Source organism: Trichosurus vulpecula, chromosome 1, assembly GCF_011100635.1.
Source record: "Trichosurus vulpecula isolate mTriVul1 chromosome 1, mTriVul1.pri, whole genome shotgun sequence".
Taxonomy (NCBI): Eukaryota; Metazoa; Chordata; class Mammalia; order Diprotodontia; family Phalangeridae; genus Trichosurus; species Trichosurus vulpecula.
This window is the reverse complement of record NC_050573.1, coordinates 552473786-552492495: the sequence shown is the minus strand read 5'-3', so window position 1 is coordinate 552492495 and position 18710 is coordinate 552473786. Positions and strand designations below refer to the sequence as shown.

At 44.1% G+C, this 18710-nt stretch overlaps 1 protein-coding gene across 1 annotated transcript in view; it reads right to left on the bottom strand.

Annotated features, from left to right (window-relative positions):
* SYT17 (synaptotagmin 17) overlaps positions 1–5682 on the bottom strand; it is a 91781-nt gene extending 86099 nt beyond the window's left edge. The window contains exons 1-3 of the mRNA XM_036767287.1: positions 5337–5682; positions 1933–1950; positions 1123–1271 (exon numbers count right to left, since the gene is read on the bottom strand). Coding sequence (XP_036623182.1) covers positions 1123–1271; positions 1933–1950; positions 5337–5351 — 182 coding nt within the window. The 5' untranslated portion in view covers positions 5352–5682. The remainder of the gene's footprint in view (positions 1–1122; positions 1272–1932; positions 1951–5336) is intronic.
* Between the last annotated feature and the right edge of the window lie 13028 nt (positions 5683–18710).

The following is an 18710-nucleotide window of genomic DNA, read 5'->3' as shown; positions in this document are numbered from 1 at the left end:
GCCTCAAAATGACCCAGCTAGGTAGGCACTGTTGTTACTGTCTCCACTTTACAGACGAGAAGATCAAGGCTCAGAGTGGCTAAGTGGTTTAAGTGATGTGCTCAGAGTCACATAGCTCAGAGATTTAAACCCAGTGCTTCCTGATTTCAAGACTGGCAACCTGTCCTATACCATGATGGCTTTCAAATGCATGATTAAGGGACTCCTACCCCCACTGATCCTCTCTGATCTGAAGGCTGGCCGAGTCAAACAGAGCCTCCGAGAACCCTGCAGCTTTGCTACCTGCCCACCCTAGCCCTCTGACCACATTCCTAGTCTAGCCATGGGAAGGTGGATAGACACGTGGACCAGAAAATTCAAAACCACTTTCCAAAAATATCTGAGTGGCTGACAGATGGAGATATGTTGTATGCAGGCGCAGGAGGAGAACGAATTGGAAATAAAATGAAAGACGCTGAAGAGACCATAAACAGCGTTGGAGGGCTGGAAGTGCTTGTCTCTGTCACCCTATTTCTGATGCAATTAGAGCTTGGGCTGGAGAAAATGTGAGCATCCCAGGAGCTACCTGCAGTGCTGACCTGCATGAGTGGTATTAGAATTATAAACTCATTACGGAATGTGATTGTTCATAGTCCTTTGCTGCTTGGAACTCACTCATACTTTGAGCATTAAAACCTCCTTAGAGGTCCATGCCTAAAATGGGCTGAGGAACCTTAGAAGCCAGCTAGGCCAACTCCCACCCCAATTTACAGATGACAAAACTGAGGCCCAGAGTTTGAGTGCCTAAGATCACACAGGTAGTAAGACAGGATCTATCTAAATTCATACCCAAAGCCAGTGCTGTTTACACTCGGTCTCACCGACATGCCAGATACCAGAAAGGGTAGCATACAAGCTAATATTTGCATCATGACAAAGATTTTCATTAGCCTCTTGAACTGCAATTATTCCTCCTTTTGAGGGCCCCTGGCCCTTTCAGGCAAAGAGGAACATATCCCAGGGCTATTTCCAATAATGCTTAAAAATCTCTCAGGCACACTCACATTCACACTCACACTCACTCTCACACACACGAAGCACTATGCCATATTAACCAAAGGAAGCCAGGACAACTCCACTTACAACCAGGGTGGAGTCTGGGCAGGGAAAGGTCCCAAGATTTCAACTTCATCTTCACTGGACTGGCAGCAGCTACACTCGTAACACTTTTGACAGCAGTGGCGACAGGTCCATCTACACAGCAGCAGATCAGAGATTCTAGAAAGAAAGCCCTGAGGACATGTGGGAAGGGGATGGGGGAAGGGGGGAGATAAGAAAAAAGCCCACTAATATTAACAGCAGTCAATCACTGATGTCGATCACTGATGAAAATGATGACATTCAGGAGGTCTCTCCCTGCTGCCAAACACTCAGAACAAAATGTTTTCCCATTTCTATTTACCAACTGCAGGCAGCATGACAGCAAACAGAATCTTACTGAAGCCATTAAGAGAGAGACAGAGAGAGAGAGGAAAAAAAAAGCCATTGCAGGTATTTTCTTTTGTAGTTTATTTGATTGCCTTCTTTGATGTGTGGGTGGTTTACACAATATTGGGGGAAACAGACAATATGTTCCTGGAGCTAAATATATATTATTTTATCTTTAAAAAAGCAAAAAAACAAAAAAAACCGATTCCAGTGGCATGCCAGTGAATAAGAGAAAGAGTCTTAAATGGCAGGGGTGGGGGAAGAACCCCTTCATGTAAACTATTTCCTCTGGCTGGGGTCCTCTCCCTCAAGCTGCCTTTTATAAGAACATCTCTAATTGCGCAGTTATCAATGTCTGACTGTTTAATACTCTCTCTCTACCTAGTGCACAAGATAAGACTCCCAAATGAAAGACAACCCTTCTTGATTAGAAACCAGACAGAATGAATCATCCAATTAACTCACCTCATTTAATGGCTCCAACTGTCCTTTTAGGTATCCATTACGAAGCAAGGGGTGGGGGTGGGGCAGGAGAAGAAAAAACGAAAGAGACAAGACCAGTTTAGCAATGCTCAGACAACTCAAAAATCCCCACACCTTTCTACTCACCATCTCGGGGGACAGAATGGAACTTCCTAACAAGGGGTTGCTATATCCAGGGCTGCTGCTCCCCTCATGACAAACCACATCTAATAAATAAATGAGAAACTTTAGCCTTTCAATTGGATTTGCACCGTATGGTGTATGAATCAGAGCGGGTGGATAGATAGTTGAGCTATCCAATGCAGCCACACTTTGGGGAAAATAGCAAACCTTCCTATACAGAAATATCCAAGAAGCCAACCAAAATGTATCATTAGCTCACGTAGCAGGCAAACACATCCTGGAGGCCATTTGGTGCCCCATCCTCCCAGAGGCCTAGCCTTCCAACTTTGGCTTCTGAGGTAGAGATGGTAGGAAGTTTAATCCTTCTGATAGTCTTGAAAAATAAATAGCCCAAAAGGAAACCAGGTTCTGTGGAGCTCAAACTCATGCTACATTTTCCCCTCCTGTCCACCATCCTCTGCCTCAGACATGCCCAGAGCAATACCCCTTAGCCTCTTCCTCCCCTACCCTGTTGGCTCTCTAACTGTGCCCATTAGACAGGGGAGGAAATAAGCAGCAGCTTGGGAATGCTTAATGGGGCCAAGTTTGGCAGGAAGGGGAAGAATGAATAAGATCTGTTAACAAGCCTGGTTTCCCAGGGCCAGTCCAGCCTGGCTCCTAAGCTGAACATTGAGCTTATCAGAACTGTTAGGAGGAAGACCAAACTACATCCGAAGCTGGACGGCAGCAAAGAAAAGGGTCTAGCATCAAGATATATGCATTCAAATCCTGTCTCTGAAACCTACTGCCTGTGTGACCTTTGTCAAGTCATTTCCTTTCTTTGGGCCTCAGTTTCTTCATCCATAAAATGAAGGGGCTAGATGACCTCAAAGATACCTTCTAAAATTAGATTTATTATCATAAACAGAAATAGGACTCACTGAGTTTAACAGACATCACTATGGTTAAGATACAGGCAGCAGGGACAGACTTCTTGAATGTCATTATTCCTCATCAAAGATTGACACAAGCAATTATCCAATGGTAATATGGGGGGGGGGGGGCTCTGCTTCTCTACCTAAGAAATAGGGGAATGTTTAGAAGGGTATACTTTCTAAATACTTCATGAGGTTGTTGTGAGGAGCAAATGAGATAATGTATGTGAAAGCACTTTGAAAAGCATAAGACACTATACAAAAGGAAGCTGCGATGTCCTATCCTTATTTTTAGCTATCAGGGAAAAACTTCCCTATTGATGCTATAACCTTCAAGGGAAATGAGACAAAGCAACACGTATAAACCCATGGGGAATACACATCTGTGAACGCAAGTTTGGTTTCCTAAATTCCTCACAACGAAACACCTTCCCCTGACCATGTATCCCAGGTACAAAATGGATGTTTTGGTATCAGGGAAGGCAAAGATGATGAATGAAATGTATGAGGAGAGGTTCTCTCTAAGGTTTCTCTAAGAAGAACCTACAGTTCCTATGGTGTGGTCAAAGAAGGAAGATTCATTCGAAGCCAAAAAAAAAAAAATGCTGCCTAAGGAGTGATCTGGAACCTATGGAAAAGGAAGGGGATAAAAAATGTTCTGAAGGAAAAGTAGACATTTTAAAGGAAAAGCAGCAGCCTGGGGCCCTCCAAAGATTAGGTGCTTAATAAATATTTGGGGTTGTTAATGATGATAATGGAGGTGAGGAGACTGAACCGAAAAGGGACTTGATAACATTGTAAATGTGAAAAAACCTAGGCTGGGGAGAAGAAAAAAAAGGTTGACCACAGATATGAAATCTGTGAAATAAGATCAAATGTCAAAGACAGTAATTCAGCAGGAAAAATCTAAGGCTGAACCCCAATGGGTTCATGGCTTGGGAGACGATAACTGGGTACAGAACAACGGATGGATGTGGAGATTTTATGTCAGCTTTAAAATACCAGATTTAGAGATGATGTAGAAAAAAATGAGAGAGAACTAGACTAGGAATCAAGAAAACTATAAGTCTCAGCTCCAAATAACTGACTCTATGACCTTGGGAAAGTCGCTCACCCTCTTTAGGTCTCACTTTCTTCTATGGTAGTTATCCCCTGTAACATTCTATGGTTCTCTGCATTCGTCAGAATGCCACAAAGCTTTGGGCACCCTCATGACCTTGGGGCTTACCTGCAGCCCTCATTCAGCACTCTTGGGGATAAAGGCGCCTGAACCAAGCATGGGTCCTTTAAAGGCCTGATTTGAAATCATCTCGGTCAAAGGCTATCCGCCAGGTCTCCTCACCTTCTTACCTCATGTAACCTCCTTTCTTAAGACTTCCCTGATAGTTCTCCCCTTGACTACCTCCGCACAATGCACTGTCCTTCCTCACCACCCGACATTTCACGTCCAACCATCAAATCATTTTCGTCTCTCCAGCCCTCCTTTAGCAGTCAAGCCTAGGAGGAAAGGAGACGTCCTTGTCCCTCCAGCCGAACAGCTGCAAGTCTCCGCTCCGGCGGCCAATTAGCCAGAGCCGTAACCACGGTAACTGCAGCTGGCCGACCCAGGGCTTGCCCCGGGCCGTTCTCCTTGGAGCCCCACCCCTTCCTCCCCTCTCTCTCTTTTCCCCCACCCCCACTCCCGGGCTCCCATTGCGGCCTCGGGTAAAGAATACCCCTTCCCCACTGCTCCACAGCTGGAGCTCAGAACTCGCAGCTGCTCCCACTGCTGGAGGCTAAAGACAAGGCAAGGCAAATACAAGAGTGGTCCGGTGGGTGCCAGGAGCTTTCCTGCCCCGCCCATATCGCACCACGCCCCACCCCAGGCCAGTCTCCCCTAGACTGGACAAACCCACAGGGTCCTTGCAGTAAGCAGGGCCTCTCACCCTGAACTATCCTTCTCACCCTACATTATTCCGCAGCCCCCCTCCACCCAGTCCCGCGCTCCCATTGCCCTTCCACGTCTGCTTTGCCCCAGCCTCAATAGCCGCTGATGGTCTCAACCACAGAGCTCCTGGGCAGCTCAAGAGCCCGCGCAAACAGGTTGCCTCTTTGAAACCTTTTATTCCCAAACTGCCACTGTCTCTCCCTGTTTCCCTCCTCCCCCGCTCTTTTGGCAAGTTTCTCGCGCGTGGGGCTGAGCGCCAGCCCCACGGCAGCGGATGAGCCAGCAGGGCGCAGCTGGCCAGCTCGGGGCTAGTGGTCCTGGTCCTCATCCAGTCGTCCCCGCGCTTCCTCCGCCGCTGCCAACGCCATCTCCACCCCAGCCCTGGCCCCGGCCCGGACACGTCCCTCCTGCCACAGCCCTACCTGTATATACGCCATCTTCGCTCGCTCTCACTCCAGCCCGGGCATGGCGCTGCTACATCCACTTTGCCCTCCACCACGAGGGAGGTGAAGAAAGGAAAAGGGGAGAGAGAGGAAAAAAACCGACCCGATCGCCCCAGACGTGACTTGCTTGGCTGATCAGCGGCGCCCATGCCCTCCGCGCAGCTGGCCGCCCCGTCTCTTCCTCTTCATGGTCCTGCCCCCGGGCTCTCTGACCTGGGTGGGCGCCTTATAGGCGGAGAGACAGCCAGGGGAGGGGGCCCTCCTGACCTGCGCCCCAGCAGCACCCTACTCCCTCCTCTCTTTCCCCCGCCCCCCGGGCGCTTCTGCCTTCCTCCCTTCCCTGCGTTCTGGTCTCGGCCGCCAGCGGCGCCAGGAGCATCAGGCGCCTTTCAGCCTCTGGCCCCCGCCTCGCACGGGCTCCGCGATGCTCCCAGCCAGCCTCGCAGAGGTCCCCGGGCTCGGGCCACACCGCCCGCACCTGGCAACTGAGTCCGGCGCTGGTGTCAGTAAGGACCCAAGCTCCGGGGTCCACAGCCGGTCTGGTCTGAAGACGGAAGGAGCAGAACTCCGGGGTGGGGAAGGGGACGAGGGGAAATAGCCGCGGTGGGGCGGGCGGGGGCGGGGGAGGGGGAGTGATGCCCAGGGCAGTGTCGGTCTGAACTAGGAGCCTGCACCTGTCGCGGGGCGGAACAGAAACCCAGCCTCCAAGTGGCTGCCCAGGAACTGTCTAAGGGACATTTAGGGGATGGGGCCGGAGGTGGTGAATTCGCTTAGTGCCCCTGTCCCTGACCCAGGCGATGAGAAGTTTCGTCTCCTCTGTGTTCATCTGAAACCTCTTAGTGTCTGGGGGACCCCAGAGAGTGGACAGGAGGACCGCGGGGCGCTACTGTGCCGGGTGTACGGGGAAGGCACCGGGAGGGAAGCCTCAGAGCTGGAGTGAAGGGAGGGACCAAAAGTCGGAAGAGGAAAGGGTGTGGGCCACGCAGGGGCCCCAAAGTGACTGGCGCTCCCCAAGTCCAAAAGAGTTGGTGTTCCCGGGGCGCAACAGGTTGGAGAGGTCCAACGGCGCCACCCAGCGGGCGCAACGCCGCACTGCTTCAGAGAGCAGCGGCCGGCCTTTCAGCCTGAGCCGGCGCAGCGAGAGTGAAGTTACAAAGGAGCCTGGGCCGACAGTGCCTTGGAGGAGCCCTGGGCAGCAAGGGAAAAGATGAAGGGGAGGGCTGGCAGATATTTGAAAGGCGGGTCAACGCGAGGCAATATAGAAGCTGACCACAGCAAAAATTGTGGCAAAAGTCCGAGGGTGCCCACAGTGACACTTGCAACCCTCCCCTCCCCCCATCAAATTGACGTGTGTGTGTGTGTGTGTGTGTGTGTGTGTGTGTGTCCCAGGCAGATGTCACAGTGTCTGAAATCCCATCATTAGCAATTTAGTTTGTTGACTTATTTTGGATTCAAGATTGGTCTCACTCAACAAACTGTGCAAAGTCTCTAACATCTTAAATTAGCTTTCCCAAGCTAATTCCTTCACAAACTACTTTGGTGCTTGAAATACATTGATGAAACCCATAAATGCTGTTTCAGAGGGGCTGGGGGTGTGGAATTCCCTCCCTCTCTCCCTGTAAAGTGGATGGGCATAGCGAAAATTGAGTCTGTTTTTATTCTCCCAAACTACTGCAGATAATGCATATTTTTGATATATACATTATTTTTCAGTTTAGAGGGGGAAATTTCATTAGTATTGAACTTTTCTCACAGAAACCTTATTAGTGTCCTGTGGAACAACTAGGATTCTCTGGAAGGCAATTTGGGAAATGCTGCCATTATTAAGAAAATTAGTTTAGCATCTCAGGCACTTGGAGGAGCCTGGGGTGGGGGTGGGGGATGGGATCTAAGAATCCCTGGCACTTGCTCATGAGGGTGTTAGAAAGGTGAAATAGAGAGCGATGGAGACAAGTGCCCAATCCACAGTTTTGCTTAGGGCTTATCCTCTATGTACTTGGGGTGAGGAGTTAGGAATAAGTCTGCACCCTGGAGTTCTTAATAATGGATAGAAATGAGGCTAATCCTAAACAGAATTGTGAAATAAATGGTTTGTCTCTGGGATTGCCCAGGCTCCTGTCTGTCCCCTGGAACATCTCCATCAGGCCATGCAGCACTCTCCCTTTTTGATCTTGTGCGAGAGCATCTCTCCAGGCAGAGCATACCAGATTTCACAGACTCTAGGAGATAGAAGGGACCTTTCTCCACTTTAGCCTGCTCCACCTTCATAGTGATTGTATGTCTCCCTTGGGATGACTCAACTCTTCAGTCAACTAAATGATTGCTGGGTCCCTGCCTGAACCCAATATATCATCACAAGATCCAGCCGTTATGCACACTCTTCACTTCCAGTTAGCTCTCTGTCCTGCTCCACTTCCATACAGGCTACCTGCCTCTTCCTCACCACCACCCCCCATCTGGATACTTTCCTCCCACTCTCCCTTTTCAGCTCCCCTTTATATTTTGTCTTCCTCTATTAGAATGTAGGCTTCTTAAGAATAGGAACCGTCAAAAAGGATGTACATATTAAAAAATATTTATGGCAGCTCTTTTGTGACGGCAGACAATTGGAAATTGAGGGGATACCCATCAATTAGGGAGTGGCTGAAAAAGTTGTGGCAAATGAATGTAATGGAATGTGTCAGAATACTATTAGTTTTCCAGAGCTAAGGCCCGGTAAGCAAGCTATGTCCTGAGCTTGGCATAACAACAATCCTTTGCCCTCACCTTCTGGAACTGTTGGTCCCTGAGCTTGGGCAAGCACCAGCAGGTCCAGACATGAACCCTGCTATGAACAGACTTTTTGTCACTAGACAACTCTGCCTCACTGTTGTTGTTGTGCTTTACCACTGTTGTACTACACTGTTTGATTCTTTATCTAGCCACAAGTCTATAAATCAAGGTTCACGTCCCACTGCCTTGGATCCTCCCCACTAGGGGTGGGGCCCCAGCACACGTGTCCTTGCCCACGGGCCATTTCCCTCACTTTGAAATTAACTTCTGTTTGATTCCTGACTCTCCTGTCTCCAGCCTGCTCTGTTTGGCCAGTTCAGTCCAACTGACATTAGTTGGTGTCAGAAGTGGGACTGGACATGGAACTAGGTCGTTGAACTCTCTGGTACCAGCAGAATGGACTAGGCACCACAGAAGATTTATTTCTTCAGAGTCCAACACCCTCTCCCAAATCTAGTAGTCCTGTGCCCTTCTCCTTGCTCCAATAACCTGAGCTCCCACCTTGGTCCAGCTCACCATTCTTTGGGAGGAAAACTCCAGGGCCCCTCCAGTGACCTGATTCATCTCAGATCACTCTGGTAAGGATATCCTTTTTCTTTTCTTCAAATCATTATTTGTTTATTAAATATTTTTAGTTTTCTGCATTAATTTTCACAAGAGTTTGAATTACAAATTTTCTCTCCATTTCTACCCTTCCCCCCACTCCAAGATGGCATATATTCTGATTGCCCCGTTCCCCAGTCAGCCCTCCCTTCTGTCACCCCACTCCCCCCCATCCCCTTTTCCCTTACTTTATTGTAGGGCAAGGTAGATTTCTATGCCCCATTGCCTGTATATCTAATTTCCTAGTTGCATGCAAAAACTTTTTTTTGAACATCTCCTTTTAAAACTTTGAGTTCCAAATTCTCTCCCCACTTCCCTCCCCACCCATCCTCCCTAAGAAGACAAGGAATTCAACATAGGCCACATGTGTATCATTATGCAAAACCCTTCAACAGTACTCATGTTGTGAAAGACTAACTATATTTTGCTCCTTCCTATCCTATCCCCCTTTATCCAATTTTCTCCCTTGACCCTGTCCCTTTTCAAAAGTGTCCTTTTGATTACCTCCTCCCCCTATCTGCCCTCCCTTCTATCATGCCCCCTTTTTTATCTCCTTCCTTCTTCTTTCCTGTGGAGTAAGATACCCAATTGAGTGTGTATGTTATTCCCTCCTCAGGTCAACTCCAACGAGAGCAAGATTCACTCATTCCCCCTCACCTGTCCCCTCTTCCCTCCCAAAGGAACTAATTTGTCTTGCCACTTTTATGTGAGATAATTTACCCCATTCTATCTCTCCCTTTCTCCCTCTCTCAATATATTCCTCTCTCATCCCTTAATTTGGTTTTATTTTTTTAGATATCATCCCTTCATATTCAACTCACCCTGTGCCCTCTGTCTATATATAAATATATATATATATATACATATGTATATGTATGTGTACATATATATGTATATGTATGTGTGTATATATATATGTATATTCCCTTCAGCTACCCTAATACTGAGGTCTCATGAATTATATACATCATCTTTCCATGTAGGAATGTAAACAAAACAGTTCAACTTTAGTAAGTCCCTTATGATTTCTCTTTCTTGTTTACCTTTTCATGCTTCTCTTGATTCTTGGGTTTGAAAGTCCAATTTTCTATTCAGCTCTGTTCTTTTCACTGAAAAAGCTTGAAAGTCCTCTATTTTGTTGAAAATCCATATTTTGCCTTGAAGCATGATACTCAGTTTTGCTGGGCAGGTGATTCTTGGTTTTAATCCTAGCTCCATTGACCTCCAGAATATCATATTCTGGATCCCTTAATGTAGAAGCTGCTAGATCTTGTATTATCCTGATTGTATTTCCACAATACTCAAATTGTTTCTTTCTGGCTGCTTTCAGTATTTTCTCCTTGATCTGGGAGCTCTGGAGTTTGGCAACAATATTCGTAGGAGTTTTCTTTTTGGAATCTTTTTCAGAAGGCGATCAGTGGATTCTTTCCATTTCTATTTTACCCTCTGGCTCTAGAGTATCAGGGTAGTATCTCCTTGATAATTTCTTGAAAGATGCATATCTAGGGCTCTTTTTTTGATCATGGCTTTCAGGTAGTCCAATAATTTTTAAATTATCTCTCCTGGATCTATTTTCCTAGGTCAGTGGTTTTTCCAATGAGATATTTCACATTGTCTTCCACTTTTTCATTCCTTTGGTTCTGTTTTATAATATCTTGATTTCTTATAAAGTCACTAGCTTCCACTTGCTCCAATCTCATTTTTAAGGTAGTATTTTCTTCAGTGGTCTTTTGGACCTCCTTTTCCATTTCGCTGATTCTGCCTTTCAAGGCATCCTTCTCCTCACTGGCTTTTTGGAACTCTTTTGCCATTTGAGTTAGTGTATTTTTAAGGTGTTGTTTTCTTCAGTGTTTTTTTCAGTATTTTTTTGGTTCTCCTTTAGCAAGTCATTGACTTGTTTTTCATGGTTTTCTTGCATCATTCTCATTTCTGGTCCCAATTTTTCCTCTACTTCTTTAACTTGCTTTTCCAACTCCTTTTTGAGCTCTTCCATGGCCTGAGACCAGTTCATGTTTTTCTTGGAGGCTTTTGATGTAGGCTCTTTGACTTTGTTGACTTCTTCTGGCTGTATGTTTTGGTCTTCTTTGTCACCAAAGAAAGATTCCAAAGTCTGAGTCTGAATCTGAGTTGGTTTTCGCTGCCTGGCCATGTTCCCAGCCAACTTACTTGACCCTTGAGTTTTGCCTCAGGGTATGACTGCTTGTAGAGAGTACCTTGTTCCAAGCTTGGGGGGATGTGCTGTTGTTTTCCGAGCTACTTCTATACAGCAAGCTCTGCCACACCAGCACTCTTCCTCCGCCAAGAACTGCCAACCCAGACATGACTCAGATCTTAAGCAGGCTCTGCACTCCGCTCTGATCCGCCATTTAATTCCTCCCACCAGGTGGGCCTGGAGCCGGAAGCAACTGCAGCTGCACCACCCCCACCACCTCCTGGGGTGGTGGCCAAACCTCGAACTCCTTTCACTCTGTCCCCTGCAGCTTTTCCCACTAACCTTCTCTGTTGTCTTTGGTGTTTGTGGGTTGATAAGTCTGGTAACTGCCACAGCTCACTGATTCAGGGCGCTAGGGCCTGTTCTGCCCAGCTCCCAGACTGGTTGGTCCGGGCACAGCCCACCTGGGGCTCTGTTCTGCTGCACTCCCAGATCCGTGCATGATAGACCTTACCCAGTGACCATCCAGGCTGTCCTGGGCTGGAGCCCTGCTTCCCTCTGCTATTTTGTGGGTTCTGTAGTTCTAGAATTTGTTCAGAGCCATTTTTCATCAGTGTTTGGAGGGTCCTGAGGGAGAGCCCTAGGCAAGTCCCTGCTTTCCAGCTGCCATCTTGGCTCTGCCCCCCCTAGAGGACTCAAGGATATCCTTTCTTAAACTGTAACTGTATGCCTCTGTTTTAAAGCTGCACTCCTTGGAAATGTGTACCTCTGCCTAACTGGTTAAAATTAGAATTTTAATTGCACACTTTGTTAAAACTGTTTGTGTCTGTTTTTATCTGTCTTGTCATTTTGTCTGTGTTTGTCTTTGTAAAATGTAAACTGTCTGTGTCATGCTTGTGTTGTGAACTAGATTCTGTTACCTTGAAAGATTTAAAATTCATCCTGCCAGAAAAGCTTCTAAGGGCTGTAACCAAAGAGTTTAGAACACTGGGAAAGATTAATGAACTTTTATACTTGAAGCAATTGTCCTAGTAAGGAGGACTAACTCCCACTTTAGACTTTCTGAAGGAGATTAGGTTATAAGAAAAAAAAATCTGCAGGACACTTTTTTCTGTCATTTCAGCTTTGGTTATGCTGGAATTATAGAAATAAAGTCAGATAATCAAAGTTTGTAGAACTACTAAAACATCTTGGTAGATTAAGAAGTTTGGAGATTAATCATTTTAAGATTGCAGAGAACTCCTGGGATTTGGGGTGATTCCAATGACTCACTCCTTTCTGAAATATCTTAATAAGTTTTAGAGTACATAATATGGATTAGATTTTTTTAAAAGTAAATGGCAAGGTTAGTAGCTTTGTTGTTCTTGGGCAATGAAGTAAGGCAGGTAGTTTGGAAGCAATCCCAGAGTGAAAAAAAAAATAGGTAAGCAGTTTGCACTTTATAACAACCTCTTGTTAACCCTTCCTTGACTATGCCTGTGACTCCCCCAGGTCAGAGACCCACTCCTTCTTGTTCTGTTAAGCCCTCTCATCTCAGATCAGATTCCCAAATAAAGGTATTGGAAAAAATGCTGGGAATGTAGGGAAACTTGGATTACATTCTGGTTGCAGAAATTTCTTAGCTGTGTAATCTTAGACAAGTTATCTCATCTCTGTTTGTCACAGTTTCCTGATCTGTAAAGAGAAGAAGAATAATGGTACCCACCTCCCAGGGTTGTTGTGAGATCAAAATAGTATAATGATTGTAAAGCCCTTAAGATGTCATTGACATATGCTAAGTATGACATTATTTCTCTAATTATAATTGTTACGTACCTGATAACTCCGAAGTTGTTTTAAAATGCCAAAAGTAATAAAATTAATGATTTTTCTATGGGATAATTTGGAAATGCAATCTATGGCCCCTGAGGGTTTGTTTCATGTTTTAAATGCATGATATTATTTATGTTATTATTGTATTTCTAAATTTTCATATTGTCAAACTTGAGAGACCATTATAACAGAAATGCTGTTAGACAAAACTTTTTAATTTGGATGCTGTTACACATGAATTGAGCTTTTAAAAAGATATGATAAAAATAGATATTTGAAAACTTAAATATTTAATGAGGTATGTTTTGTTATAAAACAGATAATGTTTACTATAATAGCAAATTTCCATTTGAAAATCTTGGCTATCATGAAGGTGTATATGGTAGTTCAGAGACATAGCTTCAACATATTAACAATGGATCAACTGTCATGTCTGCTTATGTCCAAAGCCCCAGAACATGGGTAGATTTAATTTGTAAGTAAAGGTTAGTGAAATTTTGCTATTTAAGGGACTGTAATTTACTATCATTTTGAACTTTGATTTGGCAGTTGTCTGAGTTATCATGAAGCCAATAGTAGAAAATGGCATGTGCAGCAGTCTGGGAACTGCTTAAGGTGGACGGCTGTGCCTGGGAAAGATTTTGGGGATGACTTTGGCATGGCCCAAAATCTGATCCTCTGACTCTATATCCCCATTGTGCTATTTCCTTTCCGAAAAGGCAATTTCTCCACCTGGTTAATCCCGAGCCTTGCTTTTGATACCCTATGACTACACGATTGGCTATCACATATGACTCATGCCTGGAATCAAAGAGAACTAAGAGTTCTCCCCTCTGTTGTGATATGACGTTGTTTTAACTATGTCCCTCTTTTTCCTTTCATAGCAAATTTCTATTAGCAAATCGTTTGCAAGTTTTGTAAATACAGTACTCGATCTATTTAATAATAGACTGATCCTGGAACATCTCTGAGTTACTATAATAGGATGCAAGTGTGAACATCTTACAATTTTAACTTGAATTTGTGGTCAAATTGTAATATAGGGATGATATCGTCCTAAGTGATTAGACAAAGTAATAAGACAAAGATGTAATGTAAACATTTTCTAAATAAATGGAATAGTAAATGGGATTATACGATTGGTTCCCAAATTCATCTGTCATGGAAATTCAGGCTTTGAGTATTCTTTAGTAATAAATTCTCAAAATTGGATTAAGGATTTTACACATAAATTATATTGATAATGGTAAAGAAAGTGAAATTATTTTCCCATTTTAAAGCGTCTGATAATTTTAAAAGGCAGAAGAACTCATTTTACAGTTGTACCCTCATGAATTTTTAAAAGATTCTTACATCGGGAGCAGAACCAGGAGAACATTGTATGCAATTACAGACACATTGTATCTGTGATGACTAACTTTGATAGACTAGGCTCTTCTGAGCAATGCAAGGTTCTAAGACAACTCCAAAAGACTTATGATGGAAAAAGCTGTCCACATCCAGAGAAAGAATTACGAAGTCTGAATGCAGGTTGAAGCAAACTATTTGCTCTCTCTCTCTTTTTTAGTTTTTGTTTTTGCTCTGTTTCTTCTTCCTTGTGGTTCATTCTATTGGTTATAATTCTTCTTTACAATTTGACTATTGTGAAAATATGTTTAATGTGAAGGTATATGTAGAGCCTATATCAGATTACATGCCGTTTTGGTGGGGGGGGGGGAAGAGAAGGAGGAGGAGAAAACCTGGAACTCAAAAACTTGTGAAACTGAATGTTGTAAACTAAAAATAAATAAATTTAAATTTAAAAAAAGATTCTTATATTGGTGTAACACCAATCATGGCAGCACACCTGAGGACTGCTACTGTGAATAATTTCAAGGGTCTAATCACATAGTATAATGAACTATATATTTATTCAGCAATAAACTAAACACTGTTCAATAAAGCATAACATTCATAACAACATGCTTAAGTAAAACATATCTTATACATGTATATATATACATATATATATATCATATCACTCAGTATGTCATATGGTGCATAGCATATATCATTGCATTCAGTAGCATTCCCCAAAATACTTGTTTACAGGATAAGGTCTTCCCTAGTGCAACACATCCTTAAGGGATAGCAAAAATACCACACCACCCACCCCTAGGTCACAGTAAGAATTTCACACTGCACAACATATATCATTGAATCCCCAAAATCAGGGGGACCCAGGCTAGGGTCTTCCCTAGCACGACACATCCTTAGGGGGTAGCAGAAAATACCACACCATCCACCCCTAGGTCACAGTAAGAACAGTCTCCTTAATTAATACCAAGTGCCCAAGTAAAGTCCTCTTTCATCTTGACTCAAAGTTGACTTCCAAGTCCCATGGCTCTTCTTCCATGGGCTGACTGCTCCCAACTCTCACCTGGATTCACATGTTGGCAGCTCTCTGCTCCTGCACCAGGTCTCAGCTCACAGAGACTGCTCCACTCCAAGCTCTTCCTGTTCCTGCCCAACAGCAGACTCCAGAGGTTCCTGCCCACAGCTTCTATTTCTGGGAAAGCAAAGCTTAACAGGGCAACAACACACACTACCAGCACCACCATCTCAATTCACCTCCAAAGTCCAAGGGCTCTGTGATAACAGCTCAGTTCACTTTAACAGCTCTTAAAAGGGACTTAAGCTAAGCCTCCTTCCCATGGGCAGGTTTCTGCCCTACAGCTCCATTTGTTTTTACAGCCCAGAAGCTCCTTCAGCAAGTCTCTGTCATCAAAGGTCTCCTCTTTGCTCTCAGAGGTCTCCTCTCAGTTCTCAGAGGTTTCCTCTCAGCTCTTAAAGGTTTCCTCTCCCCAGCTCTTTTAGGTTTCGTCTCAGCTCAGTGCTCAAAGCTTATTTTTCTTCAGTTCTGTCTCTTCTTTTCATTCTCTTCTCAATGCTGGCAGCTCTTTCATAGCTGGATCTCTCAATGTCTCCTTTCTCTCAACACCAGCTCTCTTTATATACCGTTCTGGTAAGCATCTGCTTGGCTGAAATTCATTCCCCAAGTCTCTGGCTAGAACTCAATATACATGTCTGATGGGCTAGAGCCCCCATACAAATCTCTGATTGGCTAGAACTCAATCCAGCAAAAAATCCTATCTTGCTTGCCGTTACAATTGGGTATAGGATTTAGGTAAGGATAGAAACAACAAATGGTATATAAACTGAAATTCTCTAAAGTTTCAAGATTGAAGAACCAAATTTAAGTGATTATATTAAATTATACTAGTCAGATTTACTTAGATTTGAAACCAGAGAAGCAGAATCCCTTTAGAGCTGTCCTGAGAATAAAGCATATTGTCCAAGAAAAGATATCTAGAGACCAGATGATTATATAAGACATCTGGGACCCAAAATGTGCTGGTTAAATGGACATTGAGAATAGATTACTAGGGTATAAAGAGACTTGATGTTAATTAATATTAGTTATAACTATTATATTGCTTTGCATGATTTATGTTTAAGTTTTCTTGGTGGGGGCAGCTAGGTGGTTCAGTAAGTAGAGAACCAGCCCTGGAGTCAGGAGGACGTGAGCTCAAATTCGGCCTCAGACACTTGACACACTTACTAGCTGTGTGACCTTGGGCAAGTCACTTAACCCCGATTGCCCTGCCTTCCCCCCTCCAAAAAAAAAGTTTCATTGGTCACCTTGGTGACATATAAATCTCCTTTCTCAAAACTAGTCCATTATAAGCCCTCTAAATATTTTTATTTGCACCTGACTTAATGTAATTGTGCAATTATGGAAATTGTGAGAAAACTTTATTGTACTGTTTGAACCTAGCCCCGCATGGCTGGGAAACTGGCGCATCTCTATGTGCTGTTTAGAGATCCTTAACTAAGAACCTATGTTATGCTGACCAGAAACTCAGGTCCAAAGATTGATGCAAGGAGTTTTATCACAGTTGTCAGCCCATATGTCTTCTAAGGGTCCCTACTAGGTCCTTCTGACTCTTCCCACAGCTGTCAAATTTGTGGGTGTGTACTCCTGGATCACACGAAGAAAGCTCTTGCTCCTGAGTAGACAGCAGAATCCCATGGGGACCTCAGGATTCATTTAATATGGACCCAGAAGCAGCCAACACCCAGAGGAAACCGCTATCCCAAGATTCCAGACAAGAGCTAGTATACTGTCCTACTTTTTTTTTCTTCTCCCCTCTACATTCTTGCCCCCACCCACACCCACCTTTTCTTCTTACAAGCAAACAATGGCTAGACAAGACCTATTCAACGCAACATCTCATCGTGGTCTCTTATGGCATCTTGGCTTATACCTGCCTCTTCTTTACTGGCCAGAAAGGTAGCAGTTCTTTCAGACCCTCTCCCTTTGGCCAAAAGGGGGAAATGTCAATATACAATTAGGAGATACCCTGTTTTCCAGAGCTAAGGCCCAGTAAGCAATCTGTGTACTGAGCTTGGCATAACAACAATCCTTTGCACTCACCTTCTGGAACTGATAGTCCCTGAGCTTGGGCAAGCACCAACAGGTCCAGACATGAAGCCCTGCTATGAACAGACTTTTTGTCACTAGACAACCTTGCTTCACTGTTGCTCCACTACACTGTTTGATTCTTTATCTAGCCACAAGTACATAAATCGAAGTTCACTCCCACTGCCTTGGATCCTCCCCACTAGGGGTGGAGCCCCAGCACATGTGTCCTTGCTCACAGGCCGTTTCCCTCACTTTGAAATTAAACTTCTGTTTGATTCCTGACTCTCCTGTCTCCAGCCTGCTCTATTTGGCTCCAGCCATCCACAGGTTAGAGGCCGGTTCGGTCTGGTTGACAAATACTAGTACGCTATAAAAAATGATAAGTAGGAAGATTTCAGAAAAACCTGGAAAGGCTTGTATGAACTGATGCAAAATGAAGTGAGCAGAACCAGGAGAGCATTGTACACAGTAGCAGCAACAGTGTGATGATCAACTGTGAATGATTTAGCTCTTCTCAGCAACGCAATGATCCAAGACAACTCCAAAGGACACATGATGGAAAATGCTATCCACATCCAGAGAAAGAACTAATGGAGTCTGAATGTATATCAAAGCATACTATTTTCATTTTATTGTTTTCATAGTTCTTTTCTTTTGGCCTGTTTCCTCTTTCACAACATGACTAATAGGGAAATACATTTTACATGATTGCACATACATAACCTATACTAAATTACTAAACTTCTTAAGAAGGAAGGAGGTGAGGGAGGGAGAGAGATAATTTGGAACTCAAAATTTTAAAAATATTGATGTTAAGAATTGTCTTTACCTGTAATTAGAAAAAATACAATTTTAAAATAAATAAACTACATGGTTAAAAAAAAGAATAGGGATCATCTCGTTTTCTTGTTTTTGTATCCTCAGCACTTGGCACAGTAAGTATCCTCAGCCTGGCACATAGTAAGCACTTAATCTTCGCCCTATCCATCCATCTATCTATCCCCCCTTTTCTCTATCTATCCCTCTACCTACATCTCTATGTATCCATTGATCTCTCTATCTGTCTAGTTCTATCAGTTTCTCTGCTTATCTTTCTCTCTATCCATCCATCCAATTATCTGTCTGTCCATCTGTTATCTACCCATCCACCCAACTATCTATCTATCCGTCTATCTCTATCTATTCATTGATCTCTCTGCCTATCTCTATCTCGATCCATCTATGCATCTAGCTCTATCTATTCATCAGTCTCTCTACTTATCTATCTTTATCAATCCAACTATCTATCCATCTATTTGTTTATCCATCTAGCTCTCTACCTACTGATTGTCCTCTCTCTCTCTCTCTCTCTCTCTCTCTCTCTCTCTCTCTCTCTCTCTCTCTTCTCTCTCCCCACCCTCCCCCATCCTTTCCAAATTGAACAGAAACACCCACTGCAATATCTCCAACAAGTAGTTATCCTGCTTTTCTTTGGAGACTGAGCAAGGAGGAATCCACAGTTTCCTAACTCAGACTATTCTACCTTTGGATAGCTCTTATTGTTAGGAAA